At 37.9% G+C, this 23,012-nt stretch overlaps 1 protein-coding gene and 1 long non-coding RNA gene across 6 annotated transcripts in view; one reads left to right on the top strand and one right to left on the bottom strand.

Annotated features, from left to right (window-relative positions):
• Positions 1-23,012, bottom strand: part of RUNX1T1 (RUNX1 partner transcriptional co-repressor 1) — a 151,023-nt gene that overhangs the window by 118,235 nt on the left and 9,776 nt on the right. For 3 of the 5 annotated variants that reach the window (XM_074986950.1, XM_074986948.1, XM_074986951.1), the window contains exon 2: positions 8,990-9,162. The exons of 1 other annotated variant lie outside the window; for it this stretch is intronic. In XM_074986950.1, coding sequence (XP_074843051.1) covers positions 8,990-9,077 — 88 coding nt within the window. In that variant the 5' untranslated portion in view covers positions 9,078-9,162. Of the gene's footprint in view, positions 1-8,989; positions 9,163-10,514; positions 10,684-23,012 lie in introns of those variants that run through there. One more of the 5 variants, XM_074986949.1, reaches the window with a different exon arrangement.
• On the top strand, positions 3,561-7,677 carry LOC142008500 (uncharacterized). The gene is made up of 3 exons (XR_012644166.1): positions 3,561-3,860; positions 6,802-6,842; positions 7,553-7,677. It is a non-coding gene; the product is annotated as an uncharacterized LOC142008500 (long non-coding RNA).

The following is a 23,012-nucleotide window of genomic DNA, read 5'->3' as shown; positions in this document are numbered from 1 at the left end:
TGACTCATAGGAAAGCATGCTTCTAGTGGGAAAAGTTTCCTTTTACTTCTCTTGTATCCTCCCTTTCTCTGGTTTAAAGACTATTCAAAACAGAGAGAGAGAGACAGAGAGAGAGGAAATAAATAAATAATTTAATTCTGCAATCCAGAGGTTAGGGCTCCCACATGGGAGGTGGGGAACCCAAATCTAATGCCCTGGACCAATCAACTCTGAAAGATTTAGGCTCAGGGGAGTTAAAGACCTACAAGTGTTCAGCAAGAGTTTTGTGACTGCAATGGAGCCAAAACTAGAATATAAAATAAAACAAGGACTTAGGTGCCCAAGTAGAGGAATCCATCCTTTTTCCCTACTTCCTTTGCCAAGCAATTCTAAGATTGGAAGCTGGCAGCACTTCCAAGGTCTAATGCTACATTTGCCATCAGAAAAGATAAACTTGTATTAAACACTTGGGCTATGTCAACACTAGCGATTTTTTTCCAAAAAAACTGGGGCTCTTTCAAAAAAATCACATGGCGCGTCTACACACAAAATGTGTTCTTTCAATATTAAATTGGAAGAACACAGCACTTTTTCCAGCGGCCCTCTTCCTCTCCCAGATGAGGAAGAGTGCTGTTTTCCAAAAGATTCTTTCAGAAAAAAAAGTGTGTAGACACCCTGGAGGGCCCTTTTTTCAGAACAGCAGTCCTCATGGTGCCGGAGTTTTTGAAAATCCGGCCTATTCTTTTAAAGAGCGGGGGCTTTGTGGACGCTCTGTATCAAAAGAGTGGACTGATTTTGTTGATCTGCTTTTTTGTGTGTGGACACGCTCTGTTAAAAAACGGTTTTTCGGAAGAGATCTTCCAGAAGAACATCTTTCGAAAGATCACTGTAGTATAGACGTAGCTTAGAAGTTCTACAATACCTAACACTGGGATAATGTATTTGGACAAATTCTATGCCAACCTAACTTTTACAGAAGTTCACAGTGGAGATAGTCCTTCATAGCAGGGGCCAAATTCAGACAGTCCTGTTAGAGATATCTGATGGGACAGTACAACATGCTTTCTCATGAGGATGAAAATGGGTTGATATAAGGGACTGTGGTCTCAGTGTATGCTGCAGCCTAAGGTGACTCCTAGGTCTTCTGGGTTAACTTCATTTTTGTTACTTTGAAATAGGGGCAGAAGAGACACTGGTATAAATACTACCTCGAGATAAAATCAGATGATTGTGATGTGCTCTACGTGGGGCTATACTGTGGCCTTTCAGAAACTAAAGCAAGAGCTAAACCTAGAACTGATTGTTAAGTGGAGCAATTGACAGCAATTAATACCATGAGATAATCTGAATTGAAAACCAGTAAGTGTCTGAATACAATTCAAGACATTTGTTTTAACATACAAAGCCTTAAATGGTTTGGGACTTGCTACAAAAAAGACCTTTATCTATATAATACTGCCACAGCTGAGATCAGCAGAAGCACTCAAGCAGTAGTCCCTGGATTTAAAATATAGAAAGCTGTTTCAAGGACAATCTCTTTGAGATGGTGTCTGAATATGGGAAGAGTGACTAAGGCGTACTTAGTCCTTACTGGTATTCCAGAGGAGTTCTGAGGTGTTAGGGGTTAAGATTATTTTCATTATGCTTATGTCTTTGGTGCAATAGTTTTATTGTTTTACTTTATATGTGGGTGTCCATTTATTTTTTGTAATGGGCTGAGCAGACCACTGTGCTATTATTACATATCCATGTAAACACACACACTTTCTCACCCACACGTGTGTGTATGTACCACAGGAACATCACAATTACCATTGGGTACAACAGTTCCATTTTTAATTCAGCTAGACATGTACAATGCAATACCTATATACCTGAAAGTGCCTTTTTAACATCCTGACAGTGTTAAAGAGGACTTTAAATGGCTGAAAGTCTAGTTCACATCAACTTTATAATCCCATAATACTGCCATAGCAATGCAAGGGGACCTTAGTGTAAATAAGAATTATGGACCTGATTCTCCAAGTGAGGGATTATGTACTAATAAGTGCTTTTTAGAACATGATTATCAATCTGATATACTGTAACATCTCTTTTCTTATAGTTTCTCCTGCAAATCCTTCTTAGATTGAGGATTAGGAACACAATAGATCATGACGACTCTTTTGGTCTTATTACACTATCATTTACTTGCAGCTGTGTATGCGCACTGAAGGAAGGCTACGTTCTCTTCTCAATGAATCATGTAAATCTCCTTCATGCTAATGGGAGTTTATGCGTATGCCTTTAAATTTGCGTGAAGAAGTCCTAACGAAATACTTGGGAAAACAATTACGGCACAGGCAATTTCCACGCTCCTCACCAAACTATCCAAATGTCACCAGCCCATGAAAGTCGAATCCTGCAGTTCCTAGCCAGGAAAACTGCAAGAGTGATGAAAGGTGTGCAATGAGAAGACTAAAAACCCTGGAAAATGTCACTGTAATAAAATGAAGCCAGGGTAAAGTTAAGGGAAATGAGGAACCGCATCTGAAATGACAAAAGATTTCTTTGGACTTGATTCTGTTTACACCCATATAACCCATGGAAGGCACTCAAACCAGAATACATAAGAGTAGATTCATGCCCTCTGTATTTCTTTCCACTTCTGTCTTCGAGAGTAGTTGATATATTTACATTTACATTTTAAGCTATCTTGACTATGAATGTATATGTGATATGTATTGCTCTGGCAAGTTTTCAAAACAATAGGCCAATACCTTACTCATGCAAATAATCCTAATAAAGGCTAGACCCTGAGACATTCTTTTTTTCTTGTTGAATAGGGCCTAAGCATTTGTGGGATCAGGCCTTACTTACTATAAAGATAGCCCCATTGAAATCAATGGAACAACTTACTGAGTAACATAGCCACTAAGTATGGATAAGGGCAATAGAAACTAGCCCAAAGTTACTTGTCCTATATTGTAATTTGAACACTAAGTTAAAACCCCTAGAAAATATCATGTATTTTAAGAACAGAAGTTCTGACAGCCTTTTACCATTGTTCTGACATTCATTGTGAAATATTGTGTTTTATTTTATTTCTCACATGGAATAAAACTAATGGAGCAAGCACACTGGAAATGAAAAGCGTGATGTGTTAAATATTCTTTAGCTAGCTTGTGCAGATTTTAAATGAATCTCTGTGGTTTGTTTGTTTATTTTATGGCACAAGCCCCACTCAAATTCCTGTGCTGCTCTTCCAAGGATTTCATTTCAAAAACCTAATTTTTTGAAAGGAGTTAAGAAAAAGAATCTAGGCAAAAAGGAAACTACTGAAAGCCCAGATGTGAATGAGTTAACATTTGTTGTTATTGTTGCAGTCAGACTTACACAAATGCCAGAATATTAAGAGAAAGACTGAAAAGAGCCAATTTTTTTTTAATCTTTTTCTTTTTTAAAAGAAAATCAGGCCTATCTATCAGAGTGTTGTCCTGGCTGGGAGAACAGCACCGGCAGGAACCTCAAATTCCTGACCAAACCCTGTTCCACACAATGCCTCCTGAATGAAAGGAACCCAGCCTGGCAGAGATAGCCTGCTGTCAGGAACCAGCCCTGACGTTTGTGGACAGGCAGGGCTGGCCTTGCAGGATGTCAGAGCAACAAACTGCTGTTCGAGATACTGCATTTTCACACACTCTCGGCCTGGATGTTTTGATCTTCAGGTAATTAAACAAGGAAGCAGGGCTGATGTGTATGAGTCTGACCCCGGTGCTGCGGCTCCATGGTTCTGCATATCAACTTCCGCAAGAACTGCCTGGAGCATCAACAGAATCTTCTACTCTCTGTGTTTCCCACCCCCACCCTTCAATGCCAAGCTCCAAAACAAGTCCTCTCTGGTAATGTGTACTGCTATCTTCTTTTTTACCCCCCTCCTAATTAAGGAAGCCTAAATTACTTGTGCAGTGCCACCAGCCAACCTGCCTTCTGGGGGGTAAAGGGGAAGGGAGAGGGGGAGAAATGGTTACTTTTGGATCCATATTCCTTGTGCCTTTTATACGTTATTGTAACAGCAGTAGGTGGATGGATGCTATGCTAAATTACATGCCCAAAGGGGGGAATGTGGTAACCCCTAGGGATATATGCTTCTGTTGGGCTCATCAGCCTAAATTACTTTTGAAAAGTGAGTGTTTTGTGATGTGCTCAACAATCATGCAACGTTTTTTAAATAAAGTTTTCAATTTAATCATCATTATTGGGATGTTTCTGTTTGAGAACAGGTGATAAGTCACATAGAGTCGTAAACTAGAAAAATGGCTCCATGTTTTCATTCCTTCCTGCCCAAAGAATTTAAAATCTGTTACTAGCTAATAATTTCTGAATAGCTTGCTGTAGTACACAAAGAGATTGCTGTGTGACTGAGCTCATTTCTATGATATTAAAATAATGTTTACAAAAAACTATTTTAAAAGATGTGTAACATATTCCTACTTCTTTTGAAAATCCATAGACTAGAATATTGGCTGAAAGAAAGAGACCAAAAGAGAATACAAAACCATGCCTGTGTCTGTGTTGAACACAAAGAACATTAAATGAAAACAACTGGCATGCTGCCAAATTCCTATAGAGGCAAAGAGATTCAAATAAATTGATTTCACGCATCACACTGACCTGGGATCAGTGAGCAGTGGTACAATACACTCAGAGCTCCATGTGGGGCAAGCCCATTAACGTTATCAGAGCCCTAGTAATATTACCGGGAGAGAAAGAAAAATAAAACAAAACCCTTCTACAAACTAAGAAAATCTTTTTTAAACAAGAACTTAAAGTCACTTTGTCTCAGTTAGTAATAAAGATATCAAATTTGTAAAAGCCAACAGTCTGCATCTTAGAAATTGCTGAAAATATATTTCTTTCAAATCATAATTTCTAAGGAAGAGCCATTTTTATATTACCCACACTTATATGTACAGAAAACACACTCATACATGCTGAACTTATGCTATATATTTGCATACACAAATTCTCTACATTTTCTACTTTTGAGCGTAGTTGCCCTCAAAAATAAATTCTTTACGGTAAGTTTCCTTTTTTTCCCCCCTCCCTTCAAAATGTTTAATATAGATTATAGGTTCTTTTCTTTGTACTTCAAAAGCTGGATTCCTGCCCAGCACTTTCTTATTGGCTCAGAAACTAAGCTGAACAGAATGATGACCATTCATAACTATTTCAAATCACCCTGACCTATAGAAATAATGCATCTTTGGAACTGATTTTTTTTGCACACACACACACACACGTGCACACACACACACACACACACACACACACACTGACACACAGAGCCTCTCACAAATGACCTATGAGCTGTCTGACTTTCTCATGATGAGTGAAATAACCCATGTGTGAGATGCTGTGGTGTCTCTTCCTGTCATCCATCTTTGTTTTTCATTAAGATCTCCTGCACTGTAATCAAGAATAATGCCAACAAGCCACAGGTGTGCACCACATGAACAAATGAAAATCTGATTGTAACCAGTGTGATGATGGGTCTCTACCTATAATACATTCATCCCAAGATACTCTTGTACATATGTTGTATGTTAAAAGCTTTTTTATTTAAATTGTAGTTTTAGAGATATTTATGCAGGCAAGCAACTACTACTTTAAAGTACAAAATACATAAATAAAAGACAGTGTAATAGCAAAACCAAGAGTGAGGGTGCATACTTACCACAAATGCAAGGGGTTTTACGTAAAACGAAGAATATAAATGGAATGGAAGACATTTAGGATGTTATCTTGACTCTCTAACCTTTTTGTAATGTCTTTATTAGATACTGGTACCAACCAATAAGTGAAATATGTTTCTTTATAACACTGATATTATCATCATCATCGAGGTTATTGCAGACAGACTGGAGAGATTGGACCCTGACCCACCTATGTCTTTCATGAGTAACCAGACGGAATCAATACGCTTCATTATTCCATTTGAAAAGGCAATGTTTGCCAATCTTAACGGGGGGAGTGAAATACATTTTTGAAACTGAGATGAAGTTTTCTAGATACTTGGCCATTATGAGGCAAAATTATCTAGAGCAATATTATATATGAGGGCATTATTAGATTTCAGAAGACATATGATTCCACTCTCCGCCAACTTCTTAACTTGTCCAGCAAAATTTAAACCCAGAACTTACTGAAAGTTTGAAAATGTTGGCGAGTAATCTTAAACTAAGATGCCTACAATTAGGCATATATATATATATGTGTGTGTGGCTATGTCTACATGCAAATGGCCATTTCGAAGTTTAGTAATGAAGCGCTGAAATACATATTCAGCACCTCATTAGCATGCGAGCGGCCACGGCACTTCGAAATTGACGCAGCTCACCGCCGCGCGGCTCATCCCAACGGGGCTCCTTTTCGAAAGGACCCTGCCTACTTCGAAGTCCCCTTATTCCCATCTGCTCATAGGAATAAGGGGACTTCGAAGTAGCCAGGGTCCTTTTGAAAAGGAGCCCTGTCTGGACAAGCCGCGCGGCGGCGAGCTGCGTCAATTTCGAAATGCCGCGGCCACCCGCATGCTAATGAGGCACTGAATATGTATTTCAGCACTTCATTAGTAAACTTCCAAATGGCCATTTGCATGGCCGTTTCGAAGTTTGGGGCTAGTGTAGACACGGCCTGTGTGTGTGTGTATTTAGTTAGTTAGGCACCTTGTTACATTGCCTTACTTTCAGGAGTTGAGGAGCATCCCAGCTCAAACAATGTTAACAAAGTCGCTGTGTCTCTTATCTAGGTATGTTTGATCAACAAAGCTTTTGTCCTTCACAGGTGCTTAAAATACCCTCCCATCAACAACAAAGTTTTGCCAGGTAAGCAGTGTTCCCTCAATTTTTTCCATCCATGGGTGGAATAAATATTGTCACGTGTACCAAGACATGTGTGGATATGCACCACCAATAGAAACACATGCTCCCAGCTGTAGGCAGGTTTGTTCCCCTGTCGACTAAGTGAAAGCCATTCCTGGGTGGTGGTAGTATTTTGTCAGCAAGAATGCTGACAAACAGCATTTTCGCACGCTGACTTTACCAACAAGGCTAAAAGAAGCTGCGTAGTGTAGACATACCCTAAGTAGTTACAGAGCAGCTTATCCATGAAAGAGTCACACATTCAGGCCTTGTCTACATTAGAAAGTTGTATAGTAAAATAGTAGAGTAGATGCAGTTATATCCAGTTATATATGTAAAGTGACAGTTTGGCTGTCACCGTATGGAAACGGGAATAAGCTACATTGATAAAATATCAGAGGGGTAGATGAGTTAGTTTGTATCCACAAAAACAATGAGAAATCCTGTGGCACGTGATACACTAATGGATATTTTGGAGCATAAGATTCATGGGCAAAGCCCCGCATCGTCAGAAGCAATGATTGCATAAGGTGACACAGGACTTCTTGTTGTTTTTACATTGATATAAAATGAGTTTATATTGACATAAATGCATACACACTAAGAGTTGTATTGGTGGCTTGACTTGACCTGTGGCTAAAGAGGTTAATTTTACATCTTCCAATTCCTATCAGAATACTTCATTGGCATAAAGCAAGATCATTCAGACTTCATGAGAATGAAATAAATTTCAGCCACATCACTATGCAGCAACAGGAATGAAGAACATTAGAAGACCTGCATTCTGAGTTGCAGTACATATCCATTTCTCCTACATGTGCCGTATCAGCAATAAACCACAAAAACCTATCCACTATAGTATTACTGTTGTATATGTTAGGCATGAAACTCCTTAATTTTACATATAAATTGTTTTAAAGAATCCTTTATAACGATATTGGAGGAAGATGTATGCAAAGTACTGTTCCAGTATGAAAAAGAAAACAAGAAAGATAAAAGAAAAATTAGTGGGGAAAACTTTTCACGCTAATTTAGCAATAAAAATATATTATGTAAATGGAAGGAGAAATCCTGGTACAGGGAAATTAATTCTTCCCCCAAAGCCAGCTACGGGAGCAGGAGCACAGAAAGGCTTCTTGCTAGCCTGGAACTGACGCAGGAAATAGAATTTAGTTTAGAATCCAATTCTGTTTTAAAACTTATTTTACAGGATACATTCACCCCAGTGCACTGAGTCCACGGCAACTCTCCACAGTAGGGTTTGAAAGTGGTAATGAAGGACTTCTGTTGGCCCTCTGAATGGTGATGAATTTTACAAAGAATTACAGCTGCGGGAATGGGGTAGAGAAGAACTCAGATGCAAAGTAATGTAATAGGATTTAGCTGCATTTAAAATTAAAATGTCTAAGACTCGAAACCAACAGGAGTTGATCCTATGGGCTGCAGGATTTGGGGCCTGTGCTTGTTGCCAGCTATACTTTTAAACCACCCACTTGACCAAAGAAAGGCTCCCATTCAGAAAATCTCACCTAATTAGGCAGAATTGTTTAAATTCCATTTAATATTTTGTTATTCTGCTGTCTACACCACTGTTTCAGAAAATACCATTTCTTATTTACAATAAACACAGGAATTGTGTTTTCACACTTGAAATTCAAGTTTCATTTTGGACACACCAGCCTTTTTCAGAACACTCAGAAGCACTCCATGACAGAAGCAGAAAAATATACAGACTTGATATCTTCTTATTCAAATCTGCCATTGATTCCTTCTGTGATCTATTTGCCTAATATCCTGTCTACACCTTGAATACACTCACATCCACAAACCTGGTTACAGCTGCCTCCAGATGTGCCTGAATTTGTAAAATGGACAGGGCCTAAGGAAAGTGAAATGCCGATTTCTTTTTCCATTTGTTTTGAATTCCTCTCCAATGATACTAAAACACTGTCATTAATATGAAAGACAAAAGTTGATAAATGTTTTTTGGAAGCTTATATAGGGCTGCAAGGGGAAAATTTATATTTTTAATTACAGTTTACAAGGCAAGGTGCGATAATTAAAAATAAGGTATGTACATTATAAAAATCAAATATTTATCTGTTCCTTACCTTGACAAAATTCAAAGTTCCCTTTTTTCCGGCAGTCACCTATCACTAAACTCAGTGCTCTCCAAGTGTTTCTTTTGACAGATATCATTCTCCACCAATCGCTCTGCTAATTTCCTCTCTCCTTTTCTGACTGGGACAGATATTATGCTCACCAGCCCAGAGATCAATCTTTTCTATTGACAACAACAAATGGAAAAAAAAAGAAAAAAAGAAAAAGAAGCACATATCACAGCCAGTTTGAAGCACCACACCCCTTTATTTGCATAACAGCAGACTTTTTTAAGGACCAGAAATAAATGCTGTCATTCTAAAGCAACCATTACTCACGTTTTCTCAGATAAATAAGGAAGTACTTTTAAATTCTGTTAATTATTTGTAGAAAAGCTGTTTAAAAGTGAACCCATTAAAACAGTCCATTCTATAGATGGTAATAAAGGGATCAATGATTCTACATGGGAGCATTTCAACCCTAAGCCATTTTACAAAAAGGTGTTTTGAATGTATGGCACATAAAATAATTATATATACTTTACCTGGTCCACCAGATGCAGTACAGAATCAGCTCCTATTCTAATGTGATATGACCTTTACATTATACACACACAGCACTGTTATCTGTTCTTATATAAGTAAAGAGGTTCTAAATAATGGGAGATCAAAAATCATGTTCCTCCCACCTCTGAAAAACCACCCCAACTGCCTACTACTAAAATATTTCATCATTAATTTTCATTTATAACAGGGAGACCTAGCATTCCTATATTTAAGATTGTCAGCTTTTCCAAAACGTTATTGTTTTACAGGCCTTTATAATTATGGTAGAACAGAAAGATTTTCAGATTTAGGCACACACAATTACATGCATGCTTCACTGCATCTGAGGACATAAATTAGACATGCACACAGGTCTAGGTACAACTGCATGCATGTAACTGAAAATCTGACCCAGCCTTTTGATGTGATCTGATTGCACAACATTTTTACACCGGGCCGTTTTCAAATGATCAACTGTATTTACATCAGAAACAAAAACCACTTACATATATTACTAAACCCTTATTTTTTGAAGTTAAAACCTAGAGAATGAAAAAGTTCACTATTTAAAGTATTTTCTTGAGTTTACACTCAATTCTGGATTCTCACCACCAGCCAAATTTCTATTAATTTCAATTTAAATTAAAATGCACAGCAGGACAGCAGTACTGGACCCAAATTTTGTCAACTGTTTAACTGTAGATGTAGCATTTTACCACTGGCATTTTGAAAATGACCACCGAAGTATGGTTAGAGTATTCAACTCACAGGCAGTAACTGCTTCTAGAAAAAGATGTGTACAGTAAAACCTCAATTTAATGGACTAATGAGGAGAAGTGGTGTCTGTTATTGCCGAAAGCCCATTAAATCTGAATGGTTATACTGCATGATGATGCACTGACCTTCCCAGCCCATCACTCACTTCTGTTCTCTGTCCCCCTCTTCCATGCCCTCCCTCCTGCCCCATTCTTCCCATCACACCTCCATCTACCTCTCCCAATTACCAGGACAGGAACTGCACACTGGCCTGGCTCCTTCCATCTCCCATGGCTCTTGGCGCACTCAGTGCTGTGTCTCCTCCAAACCCCGGCTCCAAGGCACATGGGTGAAAGCAGAGCATGACTCCCACCCCCAGACTGCCAGGAGGTAGCAGCCTCCAATGCTATGGCTGCTGCTCAACACCGTTGCAGGCAGTAGCGGCTGGGCACCAACACACTCTGTGCCTCCTGGGTTGGGGGAGGAGAGCTCCCGCACCCCGCCACAGCCCTCCCCACATGCAACTCATCTGGGTCCAGCAGCCACAGTTCTGGCAGCTCTGAGCTCTGGTGAATCGCTGGCCATGTATCGAGGAAGGGGGGAGCTGGCGCACAGTGTCCGTTACTTCTGAAGTCTGTTAAATCAAGAGCCGTTAAATCAAGGGTTTACTGCAATGCTATTTAACACACCATACACTTGTTACCTTATTTACCTAATAGGCAACAAAAGTTCTTCAACTGATCCTTGATATAAAAGACTTTACATTTCCATAAGTGTATAAATTACTGTGAATGTGTTTTTTCAATGAACACATAAGGCCTGATTCTGATACTCCTCAGTGTGAAAAGGAGTATTTCACTGAGAAAGAATTCTTGCTGATTTCATTGACCTTGTTCAAGTAATAAGGTTCCACTCAGCATGAGGACAGTAAAATCTAGCCTGTGGTAAGGTATACATATAACAATTTCCTCTGAATAACATTATTGCCTAATAGAACTTTGGGATAACAACTTGAAGTTTGTCTTTAATCCAAGTTATAGTGCTAGTGCCTACATATATCAGTAAATAGCCTATGGAAGATCATATGCACTTTGAAGAAGAGAGACCTTTGTAATTACTGAGGCACCCTTCAAATATTTAAGATGGTGCTTCAGCATCCATTACCTATATTTGGACTTACAGAAGAATTTGTAGCATTTACATTGTAGTTTGGATTTAACAATATTACAATTCATGTTTTAACAGGATGTATCCATCTTTCATTAACCTAATGATCTTGCCAGAATAAACATGCTGAAATATTTTCAAATATATTCAAATCTACTGAATAATGTATTACTTTTCATGAAAGAGGAGAAATAAAATTTAAAAAACAAAAGAAAAAACCCTCTTTCTGCTCAAGACAATGAATTTGGACTACGGCTTGAACCTCTCTCCCCCAGCACTGTCGGGAACTGACTGGTGCCAAATGAGAGAATTTGCTGGACGATGGAAGATCAATATTTTCTAGAAACATTACCAACACTTCCACTGCTTACGGGGCTCTTAGGGGTAAATTACAGTTAAATAACAGCACAGAACACTAAGAACCAGGACTGGTGGCTAGGAACAAACTTGGTGTGGCCGCAGGAAATTTGGCCACGCCCATGAGAAGTGGACATCTGGCAAACTAAAATCATGCTGGACCATGGATATTGCCAGATGAGAGAGTTCCGGAATACAGAGGTTCAACCTGCATCTTCCTTTCAAAAATCATATCCCCCATCCTATCTTTTCAAGATATGTTTTAGCTTCCTATTAATCTTCTGCTTCATCCCCATGTGCACCATTTATATGAGCTGTACTTTCCAAAGTGATAGTAGTACTCTGATAAATCGGTTATGGTTATATACGTGAAGTCACTTTTTGCTTCTGATTTATAAACTCTTGTTGCTAGAATGCCCAGGCAAAGTGTTCTAAAAAGCTAAATTCCACTCAAAGGAGAATGCCTCAAACAATTTGTAGTCCTGCAAGACTGTTATTAAAAAGGCTCAACATGTTGTATTACCATGGAAATTGTGGAAAACATACATTCCCAAACAAATATTACTTTTTCTCAATGGTATGAAGTAATGAAAACCACATGTGTAAATCTGCGATCCGTGCAGTAGTTCAAGCTGCAGTTAATACAAAATACAGAGAGTGAACTCTGCCATATAAAGGATTCTTGTTACAGAAATATAATGTGAAAACCAGATGCAGACAGAAAACCTTAATCACAGATTGGAATGTAATCACTGGCATACAGAATACTTTTTTGATCAATCTTAACCATATGCGAAATGTATTTATTTTCTGAGGAATGCAATAACTTGAGAGAGTCTTCTATTTGAATTCGGTTAACCTCATATTCACAATGCTTTTATCTAACTCCCTTCTTCCCTCAATACATAAACTGAGCCAAAGTTTTAAGAGGAAGAGTCATTGGCCCTGGCAAATCATTCTTGTATCAATTTATCTTTCAAAAATTTAATAGGATGTAAAGACTACACGTATCAGAATCAACCTCAAAAGAAATCAAGTGCAGTTACCCATTACTGTGTTTCTCAGTTATTGCCAAGAATCCCTTCATCACCTAAGCACACTTCTCTAGAGGATTATCTCACCATTTGGTTAAATTTTTCCTTTAGCATAATTTGTAGTTCTTCTGAAATGCTGCAATAAAACCCTTTGTGAAAAAATCAACTTGGTTTTTCCAATCAAACTTGAACTCCCTATTCTAATGAATCTCTTTCCCTCTTTATAAAAAGTAGATGGTTGCAAAAAAACAAAGCTATTGTGTCATGAGATTAAAACAAATTTCCTCTTGAAGTACATTGCCTTTATTCTAAACATAAGAATGCATGATAGACTGATGAGGTACTGAGCATCTCTAACTCTCACTGACCTCATTGGAGTCGGTGGAAGTAAAGAGACACTCAGCATTTGGCATGATCTACCCATACACTCCTGAAGTTGTTAATTTACATCGTGTCCATTATGCAGCCCAAGACACATGATATCCTATCCTGTAATTACTGGATGAGCGCAAAGTTGCCAACCTGCTGTTTTTTATTGTTAGTGAACTCAAAAAGCAGTTTCTGTTCAACAATCAAAGATGAGGCAAATACTACAACTTCGGGCCCTTTTTATCCAAAAATATGTAAATATATATTTTAAATTAGGTTCACCCTCCAGGCTCCTAACGTGTCATCAGTGCAACTTAGGGTATGTCTAGACTACCCACTTCTGTCAACAAAACTTATGTCAACTTCCAAAACTTGACAACACAAAAATTGCCAGAAGGAGTTCACACTTGCTGGTTCTGTCAACAGATCCTATCCACACTAGGGGGGCACCACCACTGACAGTGTGAGCAATGCACTGTGGGTATGTATCCCACAGGACCCTGTTGTAAGAAGGTAGAGCTGAGTGCTACACATTTTGGGTCTCCTGAGTTCTCACACTGCCTCCTCAGGGGCTGAGAACTGCATCATGAGTAGCTCTGTGAGTTTCTAGTGCTTAGGAATGTCAAAGCATCACAGCTTCTGTACTCCTCCGTCTGCAGCGCCAGTCTTTTTGCTGTGTGTTCCTACCGCAGGGCAGAACAGGAGCACTCCAGTGACTAGCTCCTTGTTTTTTCCCAAAACAAGCTGTTAGATAATTCCTGGAGCTTCGAAACAGGAGGGGTTCATGCCTGCAGGGCAGCAGAGATCAAAACACTGGGGAGAACCATCATGGCAGTCATTGTGTGATATTGGTGGAAAACAATTCTGCCAACAAAACCAACAGCAAAGTCCAAACTGGCTTTGTAGAGGGGCAAAGAAAAAATGTCTCTTGAACAGGTGGTAGCTTTACGTTGCTGAAAATGGGCATTTTTCCCACTGTTTTGTCACCAAAAATCTGTTTTTGTTGACAAAACTTGGTAGTGAAGACATGCTTAGTGTTATAAAGGTTTAGCACTCATGAGCTATGTTATGGAATATAGTTTATCATCTTCAAGTGGGAATTTTATTTTTGAGATATTAATTACAATTGATCATTAAACTGGACTGAAAACTAAAGGCCAATATAAGAATGGATTGCAAATTAAAAAAAAATTAGAAATGGCTTCAAGAAAAGAAGAAGAAGAAAGAGATCAATGAGTTCTATCACTTTTGGTTTAGTGCTAAATCCCATGAGCCTTACTCTAGATTAGCCATGTGCCTCAATGTGAAGACTGACTTAGACTATATCTATACAGCAGCAGCATCTAAAAATAAGCTACCCCAGAAGAGATTTTCCAGAACAGCTCATTTTGAAATAGTGCATATACACACAAAATGCATATTAATATAGTAACAGAGAGGAAACTGTGCTAGTCTATACACTATCAAATCAAAAAGCAGTCAAGTAGCACTTTAAAGACTAGCAAAATAGTTTATTAGGTGAGCTTTCGTGGGACAGACCCACTTCTTCAGAAGAAGTGGGTCTGTCCCACGAAAGCTCACCTAATAAACTATTTTGCTAGTCTTTAAAGTGTTACTTGACTGCTTTTTGATTTGATATTAATATAGTGTGCAACTATTTCAAAATAGAGCATCCAGACACAATAGAACCTATTTTGCATTAGAGCCATTGAACGCACAATACATATTTTAAAATAGTCCCTATTCACTGTCTACACAGCCTTATTCCTAAACAGGCGTTATTTCTCATAGAATGAGGTTTACCATATTTGAAATAAGCCGGGCACAATTTCAAAATTATTTCAAAATAGCATTTGAGTTGTGCAGACGCTCACAAAGTAATTTCGGAAGAGCCGCTGCTATTTCCAAAATACCTTTCCTGTGTAGACGTACCCTTTAGGTGTTCTGTCACAGAATTCGATTGCACTGCTCCTACCATTGTTTTACACAAGACACCTCACAATGTATTTTCAAATTCTTGAAAGACATTTCCTATAAAGTTATATCCCTTATGTGAAACTTAAAATAAGGTGTTTTCTATGCTCACATGAAACTGGCTTTTTTTACAAGAATGCTTTTCACTCTCTAAGTTTTAAATAATACCTTAGTTAAAAGGGGCATTTATAAAAAAACTTGCCTATTTTGCCATTTTGTTTTGGAACAAATGTTTGTCAAAACCTTTTTTCCTAACAATATGCAGCACTCTACAACCAAAGCAAAAAATTATGTGTGTTTGAACTCGGTATACTTCGCTTATTTCAAAACAATTATGCTTAAATTATTAAGAGTCCCTCTCAGTCTTTGACCAGATATATATTTTAATTTGCACTATTTATGTAGTAAAGGACGCAAGATATATTTAAATTGGAAAATGCAGCATCCCAGCTGTAAAACAGTTCTGTGTAATAAAGCAGAGAGAACACCATGAAAGCTCTTGTTTTGTGTAATTTGTGTGTGTGTCTGTCTGTGTGTCTGTGTCTTTTTTCCTCATCTAATTTCATCTGTGAGAGACTGTCCCTAGAGAACAAGAGAAGAGAGAACCAATTATATCCAGAGGCTGGTTTCTCCAAAATGAAGGCATCTGTTCCATGCCAACGACTTCCACATGGAAGAAAAACAGAACTTTGAAGGCATCTGTGTTCCTGGTTGACAGTAACAGATCTTAGGGTTTACTGTAATTGCCCAGCTGCAAACATGATTTGGTTGCTGCTGCTGTCAGCTGATCTCCTCACACACACAAAAAAGAAGAAATCTTAAATCTTCTTTAAAAAAAATAATGAAAATCAGTTCCTCTATAGTACCCTGACACTTCTTTTCCTTTTGATGATACCTTTAATGGTGTACTTGATTTTCTTGGTAGAAATTAGTTCTTCTGAGTGTCTTAATAAAGACAGGAACTTATTTTATTGTGCAAGTTTTCTGCCTAGAGATATTATATTTAGGTAAAATTGTTAGAATAAGGTGTTAATTACTTGCTAGCATTTCAGGTTGGTATTTAATAAGCTTTATTCAGAGACCAATGTGGTTCACCAACTGCTTAATTCTGAATCTGACCTTTTTCAGATAAATAGTCTCATTGAAAACAAAGGGACTACTCTCCTGAGTAAGGATCCTGGGATAGCACATGGGATTCATATGCCATGAATAAATAATGTTATCTTTATAATTCATATATTACTTTCAATGAGAGCGGAAATTTTCTAAAAAAATATAATACAATGTACTGGTGGTTCAGAACCATGCTATATTGTGATGGGCCTTTATGCATCTGACACTATGACAACGGATGACATTTTCAGTCATATACTTGACCTCATGTACACAGAACTCCTGCTGCTCTTCCCTGTTAAAAACTGAAGATATCGCTAATAAAAGCTTTTTCAAGGGCAGTTAGCTTGAAGCAGACTTGTCCATTCTGAAATATCATGACCCTTACCAATTCTCCAAAGGCAGACAACACAGAACTGAACTCCACTTTAGGATCTAAGGACACTAATATTGCAGCAGCAATTAAAATAGTCAAAATTTGAATATCATAACTATAAAATATATTTACATTCTGTGACCTACATGTGCATATATTTAAGGACCATGGCTCCAGGAAATGTTTAAAGCGCCAGAGAAGAATATTTCCTTCCTTTTCTTTAAATTTTTCTTACAATCTTGGAATCTAATATTCCACTTGTTGTGTATGATGGAAATGTCTTGCTTTGGATTTCTTTCTTTCTTTCACCAGGGTCTTGGTGATATTCAATGTAATCCACTCTCCAGGACAGGTGGAATTTTAAGGCCTGACCTTGACCTCTGAACTCAATAGCAAATCTCCCATGTACATCCAGGAGAACAGGATCAGGTCCTTAAGCCTCAAAAATGATATACGGGTTGAATCTCTCTAATCCGGAACTCTCTCATCCAACAACATCCCTAACCTGGCATGATTTTAATTAGCCAGACAACCACTTACCAAGGGTGTGGCCAAGTTTCTCATGGTCCCATAAATTTGTTTGAAGCCACTGCTCCTGCATGTCAGTGCTCTGTGCTGTTATTTAGCTGGAATTTATCCCTAAATGTCTTTTAAGAGCCCAGTAAGCAGTGGAAGCATTGGTAATGTGTCAGATCCTACAGACCTCCTGTAGTCCTGCAAATTCTTTCTTCCCACACCTGTCAGGTCCTGCCGTATGAGAGAAGTTCAACCTATAGTTAGTGCTGATTCTTTCTCAACGCTGTTGTAATTGTTAACAGAGAGGTAGCTGTGTTAGCCTGTACTCCAACAAAACAAAACAGCAGAAATTAGCACTTCAAAGAATAAATCATTTTGTTAGTAGTTAAAGTACTACATTTCTGCTGTTTTGTTGTGTTTTAATTGTGTTCACTGTAGTTGTACAAACACTGTTCTGCAATCCATTAGCCCATGTGACTTACTCAAAAGTACTTTTAATGCACTTCAGTGTAATGTTTGAAACTGTAGCCCCACTGAAGTCAATGGGAGTCACCCAAAATGTGGAAGTGCACATTAGCATATGAACCACATTCTCTATCACCCGTACTTAATCTCCCAACATCACTTGCGGTACAGCATGAACAGTTGATTACGGATGGATCTCTCATTTTCCCTTAAGGCCTGAGCTAATATCATATTCCACCCTTCCCAACCCCACCCCATCCCATACCCACCCCAAATATTAGAAAGATCAGAATACATGATGCACATTTATTTCTCTTCTGGGTGCAAATGCGGATGTAGACTCAAAATGAATCCAGCAGAAAAATGATAAAAGCACAGGACTGAAGTGGGAGGAAGGAGAGAATACAGACTACACCTCCAGAGCAAATCATGAGCATTTAGGCATTTTCTGAAAGAACACATTTTGATTGGAGAGAAAGGTTACAGTTCCAAGGAGACAAGCACTGGAACTTCGACACCAGTATATTCTGTTGATCTTGCCAGCTGTGCTTGCTCATTGTTGTGCACATAAAGCACGTATAAAATTCAAAAATAAAGCTACAGTGTGTATTCACTGATAAAATGTTATCCTTGCTCATCTTTACTTTGCTTTGGCACTAGGTTCAGCATGAGTCGGTTTGTTAATGGTCTTTTCAAATAATGAATAGCATGGTCATGAAACAGCAGCCCTGGCTTAATGTTTCCTAAAAGTCGGTGATTCTGCTAAGTAAATCCCGTTCTACACTTTCTTCTTAAATATTTTTAACAATGTCATCACTCAAAAAAAACCCACCAAAACATCCTGGCACCATTATTCTTTGATAGCGTTCCCCTCCCCAGATGCCATTATCCATAAACTTATTGGCAGCTCGCTCTGCTTTCTGGCATCAGTATGCTTTAATCTCTTTGACAACAAACTCCGCCTGGATGTCACTGGAACTGCTCTCCCTTAATCTCTGTTGGAGCACTTTTCCCAAATGCCCTTTGCTGTAGTATCATGCCATCTCTTTTGCAGCATCATAATTATCTAATTTTCTGCCCACTGTTCCCTTCTATCTCATTGGCAAGGCTCAAATTGGCCCGGAGGGGGCCATGTAGAGATTTGGGGTAAACAGATTGAAAAAACAGATGGTGCTTGGTCCTGTCAAAAGGGCAAGGGACTGGACTCGATGACCTCCTGAGGTCCCTTCCTGTTCTATGAGATGTGTATGTGTATGTATGTATGTCTATGGTAACTCTCTTCATGAACTTGGCCAGTGTACTTGTTCAAAAATATTCTAGCATTTAATAAGAGAAAGTTAAGATGATATCTTAGCCACAAACTGGGTATATACACATCTCATGGTTTGAAATTTTATTTTATTCTAGTGACAGTGGAGAGGAAAAAGTATGGTGACCAAGTCTTTGATTCTCTACAACACAACACTATAAGCCTTGGAGTGAAGCCACAGAAAGTTTACTCAATATTCCAGCTTGTCATGATGAAATGTTGGAACAGCAGTCTGATATCGCTGCTCCAAAGTAAATGAGGGTATGATACACAGAAAACATTGGGCACTGAATCCATTGTGAGAAGTCTTTTGACCTAGCGAACTGAAACAAGACATTTGAACCACCACCTAGGGAGGTGACTCTGTGGTCAACATCGGTCAGGCAAGAAATTGCAGTCTATAGCCCTTCAAATAAAATTAATCATAAAAGGAAACTGCTTGGTAGTAATGACTAGTACTTATGCAAGTTGCATATTAACACCCAGCTAGGCAGACATGTTAAAGCCTTCTACAGCTACTGAACTAACTACGGATCTTTTACAATTAATGCTACTCCTGCAGCCACCTCTCTAGATGGTGTTCAAAATTCCTGGGTTTTGCTGTCTGGCTCAGAATGATTCACAATGAACTAATATTTTGTCACTGGAAGTACCAGGGGAAAGAAGATTTTTACATGTCACTGTTTGTGTATTAATTCCCCTCCACTAGGTGGAATCTTATCTCTTTTTAGATAAATAACAGCAGTTTAATTATCAAAAGTAGCTATTACCACCTTCCATGTTTTCTTTTTGGTGGTTCATTTTATCTTAAGAGCTAGTCTTGCCTAACTAAAGAGGTACTGTTAGATAGGGTGCCTTCTTGACATAAAAGAAGAAATCATGGAACACCTCAGGAGGTGAAGAGTATACTGTTAGTGTACTGCAGTAGGGAAGACTGCTGTAATATTGCTGTTACAACACCATTGTCTTTTTCAATTTGGGACCTTGTACCTTAGTGTACCATGACATGATGTTGAATTTTCCAAGGCAGAAGATGGAAAAATGAAAATAGAAACCCGTAATTTTAATAAATCGATAAAATATACACCATTTGCACAATTATAAAAGCAGTTGCCGGATTTTGTTAAAATTCATAAGGTCATATAATACTTTGCATATCTATGATACCTGTTATCCTGAAGTATCACAAATTGCTTTACAAAAACTGAAATATGCACAATGTAAATGGATTATTTCATCTATCACCAGTGGAGTGAAACGTGGCAACTGTTTAACATTGAACAGCAAAACTGCACAACAGTTTAGGGAAGAAAGTGAGAGAAAATAGAGGATTTTGTTGAAATTTTTAATGGAAATTTTGGCATCCTAGCCAATTTCCAACATATCCAATGGTGTTAACATTGACTACTGCTGTGAAAAGTACGGTGTAATGTTATGTCCAGAAGCAATGACCATCTTGGTTTTAAATCTTTTCTAAAAGGCTTTTGGAAGCACTCCATTATGTGGCATTAGTTTAATAATGTCTCCAAGGGTAAGGGTCCCTCAACTCAGTCCACTACCATTTCACTGTTATTTGGTGTTCCACCTAAATACTAGCCAAGCCATGCCTTACTTAACTTATGAACTCTGACAGTATGAGGTCACAAGTTAGTAACGGCCACAGACACTTCTCCGTCCTACATATATAAATCCAACAAAAGATGGAGGTTGTGGGGGTTTGATCATTTGCAAGTAGAGGATGGGAAGGAAGTTTTGTATTTAGCAGAACGTGTCAGATGGAAGGTGCAAATGGCTGTTTATTTTTTGTTTATGTAATGTGTCAGTGGTAACTACAGTTTTTGATAAAGGCTCCTTTTTATATTTGTAGAAATTTAAAAAAAATTCAGACTCTCAGTCAACATAAGGGAGTACAAGTATCTCTGCACCCACACTCACATAAGTACAAGTTGTAAAGAAAATATGCAGCCCATGTTCACTCAGAGTCACACAAACACTACATAAGTAAATAATGTAATTGGAGGTACATACCTCTGAAGAGTAGAAGGGACCTTGGGAGGTCATATGGTCCAGTTTGTTGCCCTTTTTTTAAGCAGGACCAGGCACCATCCCTGATGTCTATTTGCCCCAATCCCTAAATGGCCTCCTTAAGGATTGAGCTCACAACCCTGGGTTTAGCAGGACAATGCTCAAACCACTAAGCTATCCCTCCTCCCACTAGCTGCTCACAAAATCTAGTCAGTATATCTCATTTTTTTAATCTGGATTTGTTACACTGTGAATTTCTCAATCTTAAATACGATCAGTTGTCTGTTATCAGATTTATTTAACTGTATTTGCTAATGTGGTATTTTTGATACTATTACATGTAAAACAAAGCAGTTTTAATAATAAACTATGGAATCAAATTCTTGGAGAGCATTGGTGTTGTTTAATTTTTGCAGATTTTTAAAGGTCACTTTGTTGCCCTGGATGATTCACTTTAATCTAACCATCAAATTTAACTGTAAAACCAAACTGAAGAAAAACAAGACCCTTCCTTCGATGTATCCGTGATGCTCAAGAACTGAGTTCTTGGCTAAAAGATCAGAATTCAGCAACCAAAACCCATGTTCAGATTAAAACCAGGAGAAGCCATGTATCCTTCTCGATGACAGATCATTTCTTTTGCTGTGCTTATTATGAACTGAAAACGTAAATGAAAATTTCTCATTAATTCATACCTTGCCATATAGTATTTATGTATTTGTACATATATCCAAATAAGTGCAGTTTTTGTACATATACCCAAATAAAAGAGCTTTTGTAGGTACCACAGTGAATAAGAACTTCTTCATTGAGATTCCTAATTAAACAAAAAACAAAATCCCCCCACCACTTTATTAGCTCAAAACCAGGAATGCTTTTCCCTAGAAATATCTCTGGAAAAATGTTCACCGATTCCCCACCCTGTCCTGTCTAATACCAATGTGGTGCTTTCCATGTTCATAAAACTCCCTTGATTAGCAGCCCTAAAGAAGCAAACATTTTTGTATGTAAGCACCGAAGCATAATTTAATCATTTTATTTAAGCACGGAAAAAGTTGCAATGAAAACCCTGTTAACTAAAACATCCTCGATTAATTTAAACTTAGATTTGCAAGTATAGTAAGAGTGAAGTAAGCCAAAGAATGCTCTCTGGTCTTTGGGATATCCCTAATTTTGCATAAGACTTCTTGACAATAAGTAAAAGCTATATTATTGGAACACATAAACAATTATTAGGTGTTATAAGGGATTTTATGCTTTTTAAAATAAAATTTATTCCCTAAGTTAAATCTTTTTAACACTATACTGATATTTGGCAACCAATACCATTTTTATAGTTCAACAAGATGAAGTCCTAATTGCATAATACCATTTTATCTGAACAAGATAAAATTTCCAATAAACAAAAATGCACATTAGGCAGGAGATTTTTCAGAATAGATATTTTTTAAATAACCCGCTTGCATTAACAAAAGATTGCAGTGGCTTCCAAATTATAGGGTGTTATTTTTAGTGAAAGTAGTTCAATATTCATATTGGAGCAGATGTAGCAGTTTAACAAAACAGCTCTTCAAATCCTGCACAAATTGAAAACAGGAAAACTGATTGCATTTTCTCTTATCACTTTCCTTTTCTGAATTGACACTTTTGGCCTTCTGAAAATTTACACACGGCTTTCATCTCAACAGCACCTGCTGATCAAACAGAAACCTAACATTTTCATGAAAATGGTATGAAGGACTAGTTTTCCCCTTACCATCTTTAAGGGCATCTGTAGACGACTCGGTGGCAACAATTGTTGTGTAGATGGCACATTCAGAATACATTTAATATTTTCATTAAATTTACTTTTTAAAATGAGTTAAATACTAGTGGCTCTTCCATGTTTAGCTCTCTGTTTGCTTTAAATTAATTTCTGTCTCAATATCTGCCTGACACTGATGGATTTCACTCTTCAGTCAGATTTTGCAGAATATCTAAAAGGTTGTGAAATAATAAGGACTAGCATATGTTTTGTGGTCATGAAGT

Source organism: Carettochelys insculpta, chromosome 2, assembly GCF_033958435.1.
Source record: "Carettochelys insculpta isolate YL-2023 chromosome 2, ASM3395843v1, whole genome shotgun sequence".
NCBI classification, from domain to species: Eukaryota; Metazoa; Chordata; order Testudines; family Carettochelyidae; genus Carettochelys; species Carettochelys insculpta.
Note: the sequence above shows the minus strand (reverse complement) of the source record. Positions and strands in the feature narration are given on the sequence as shown.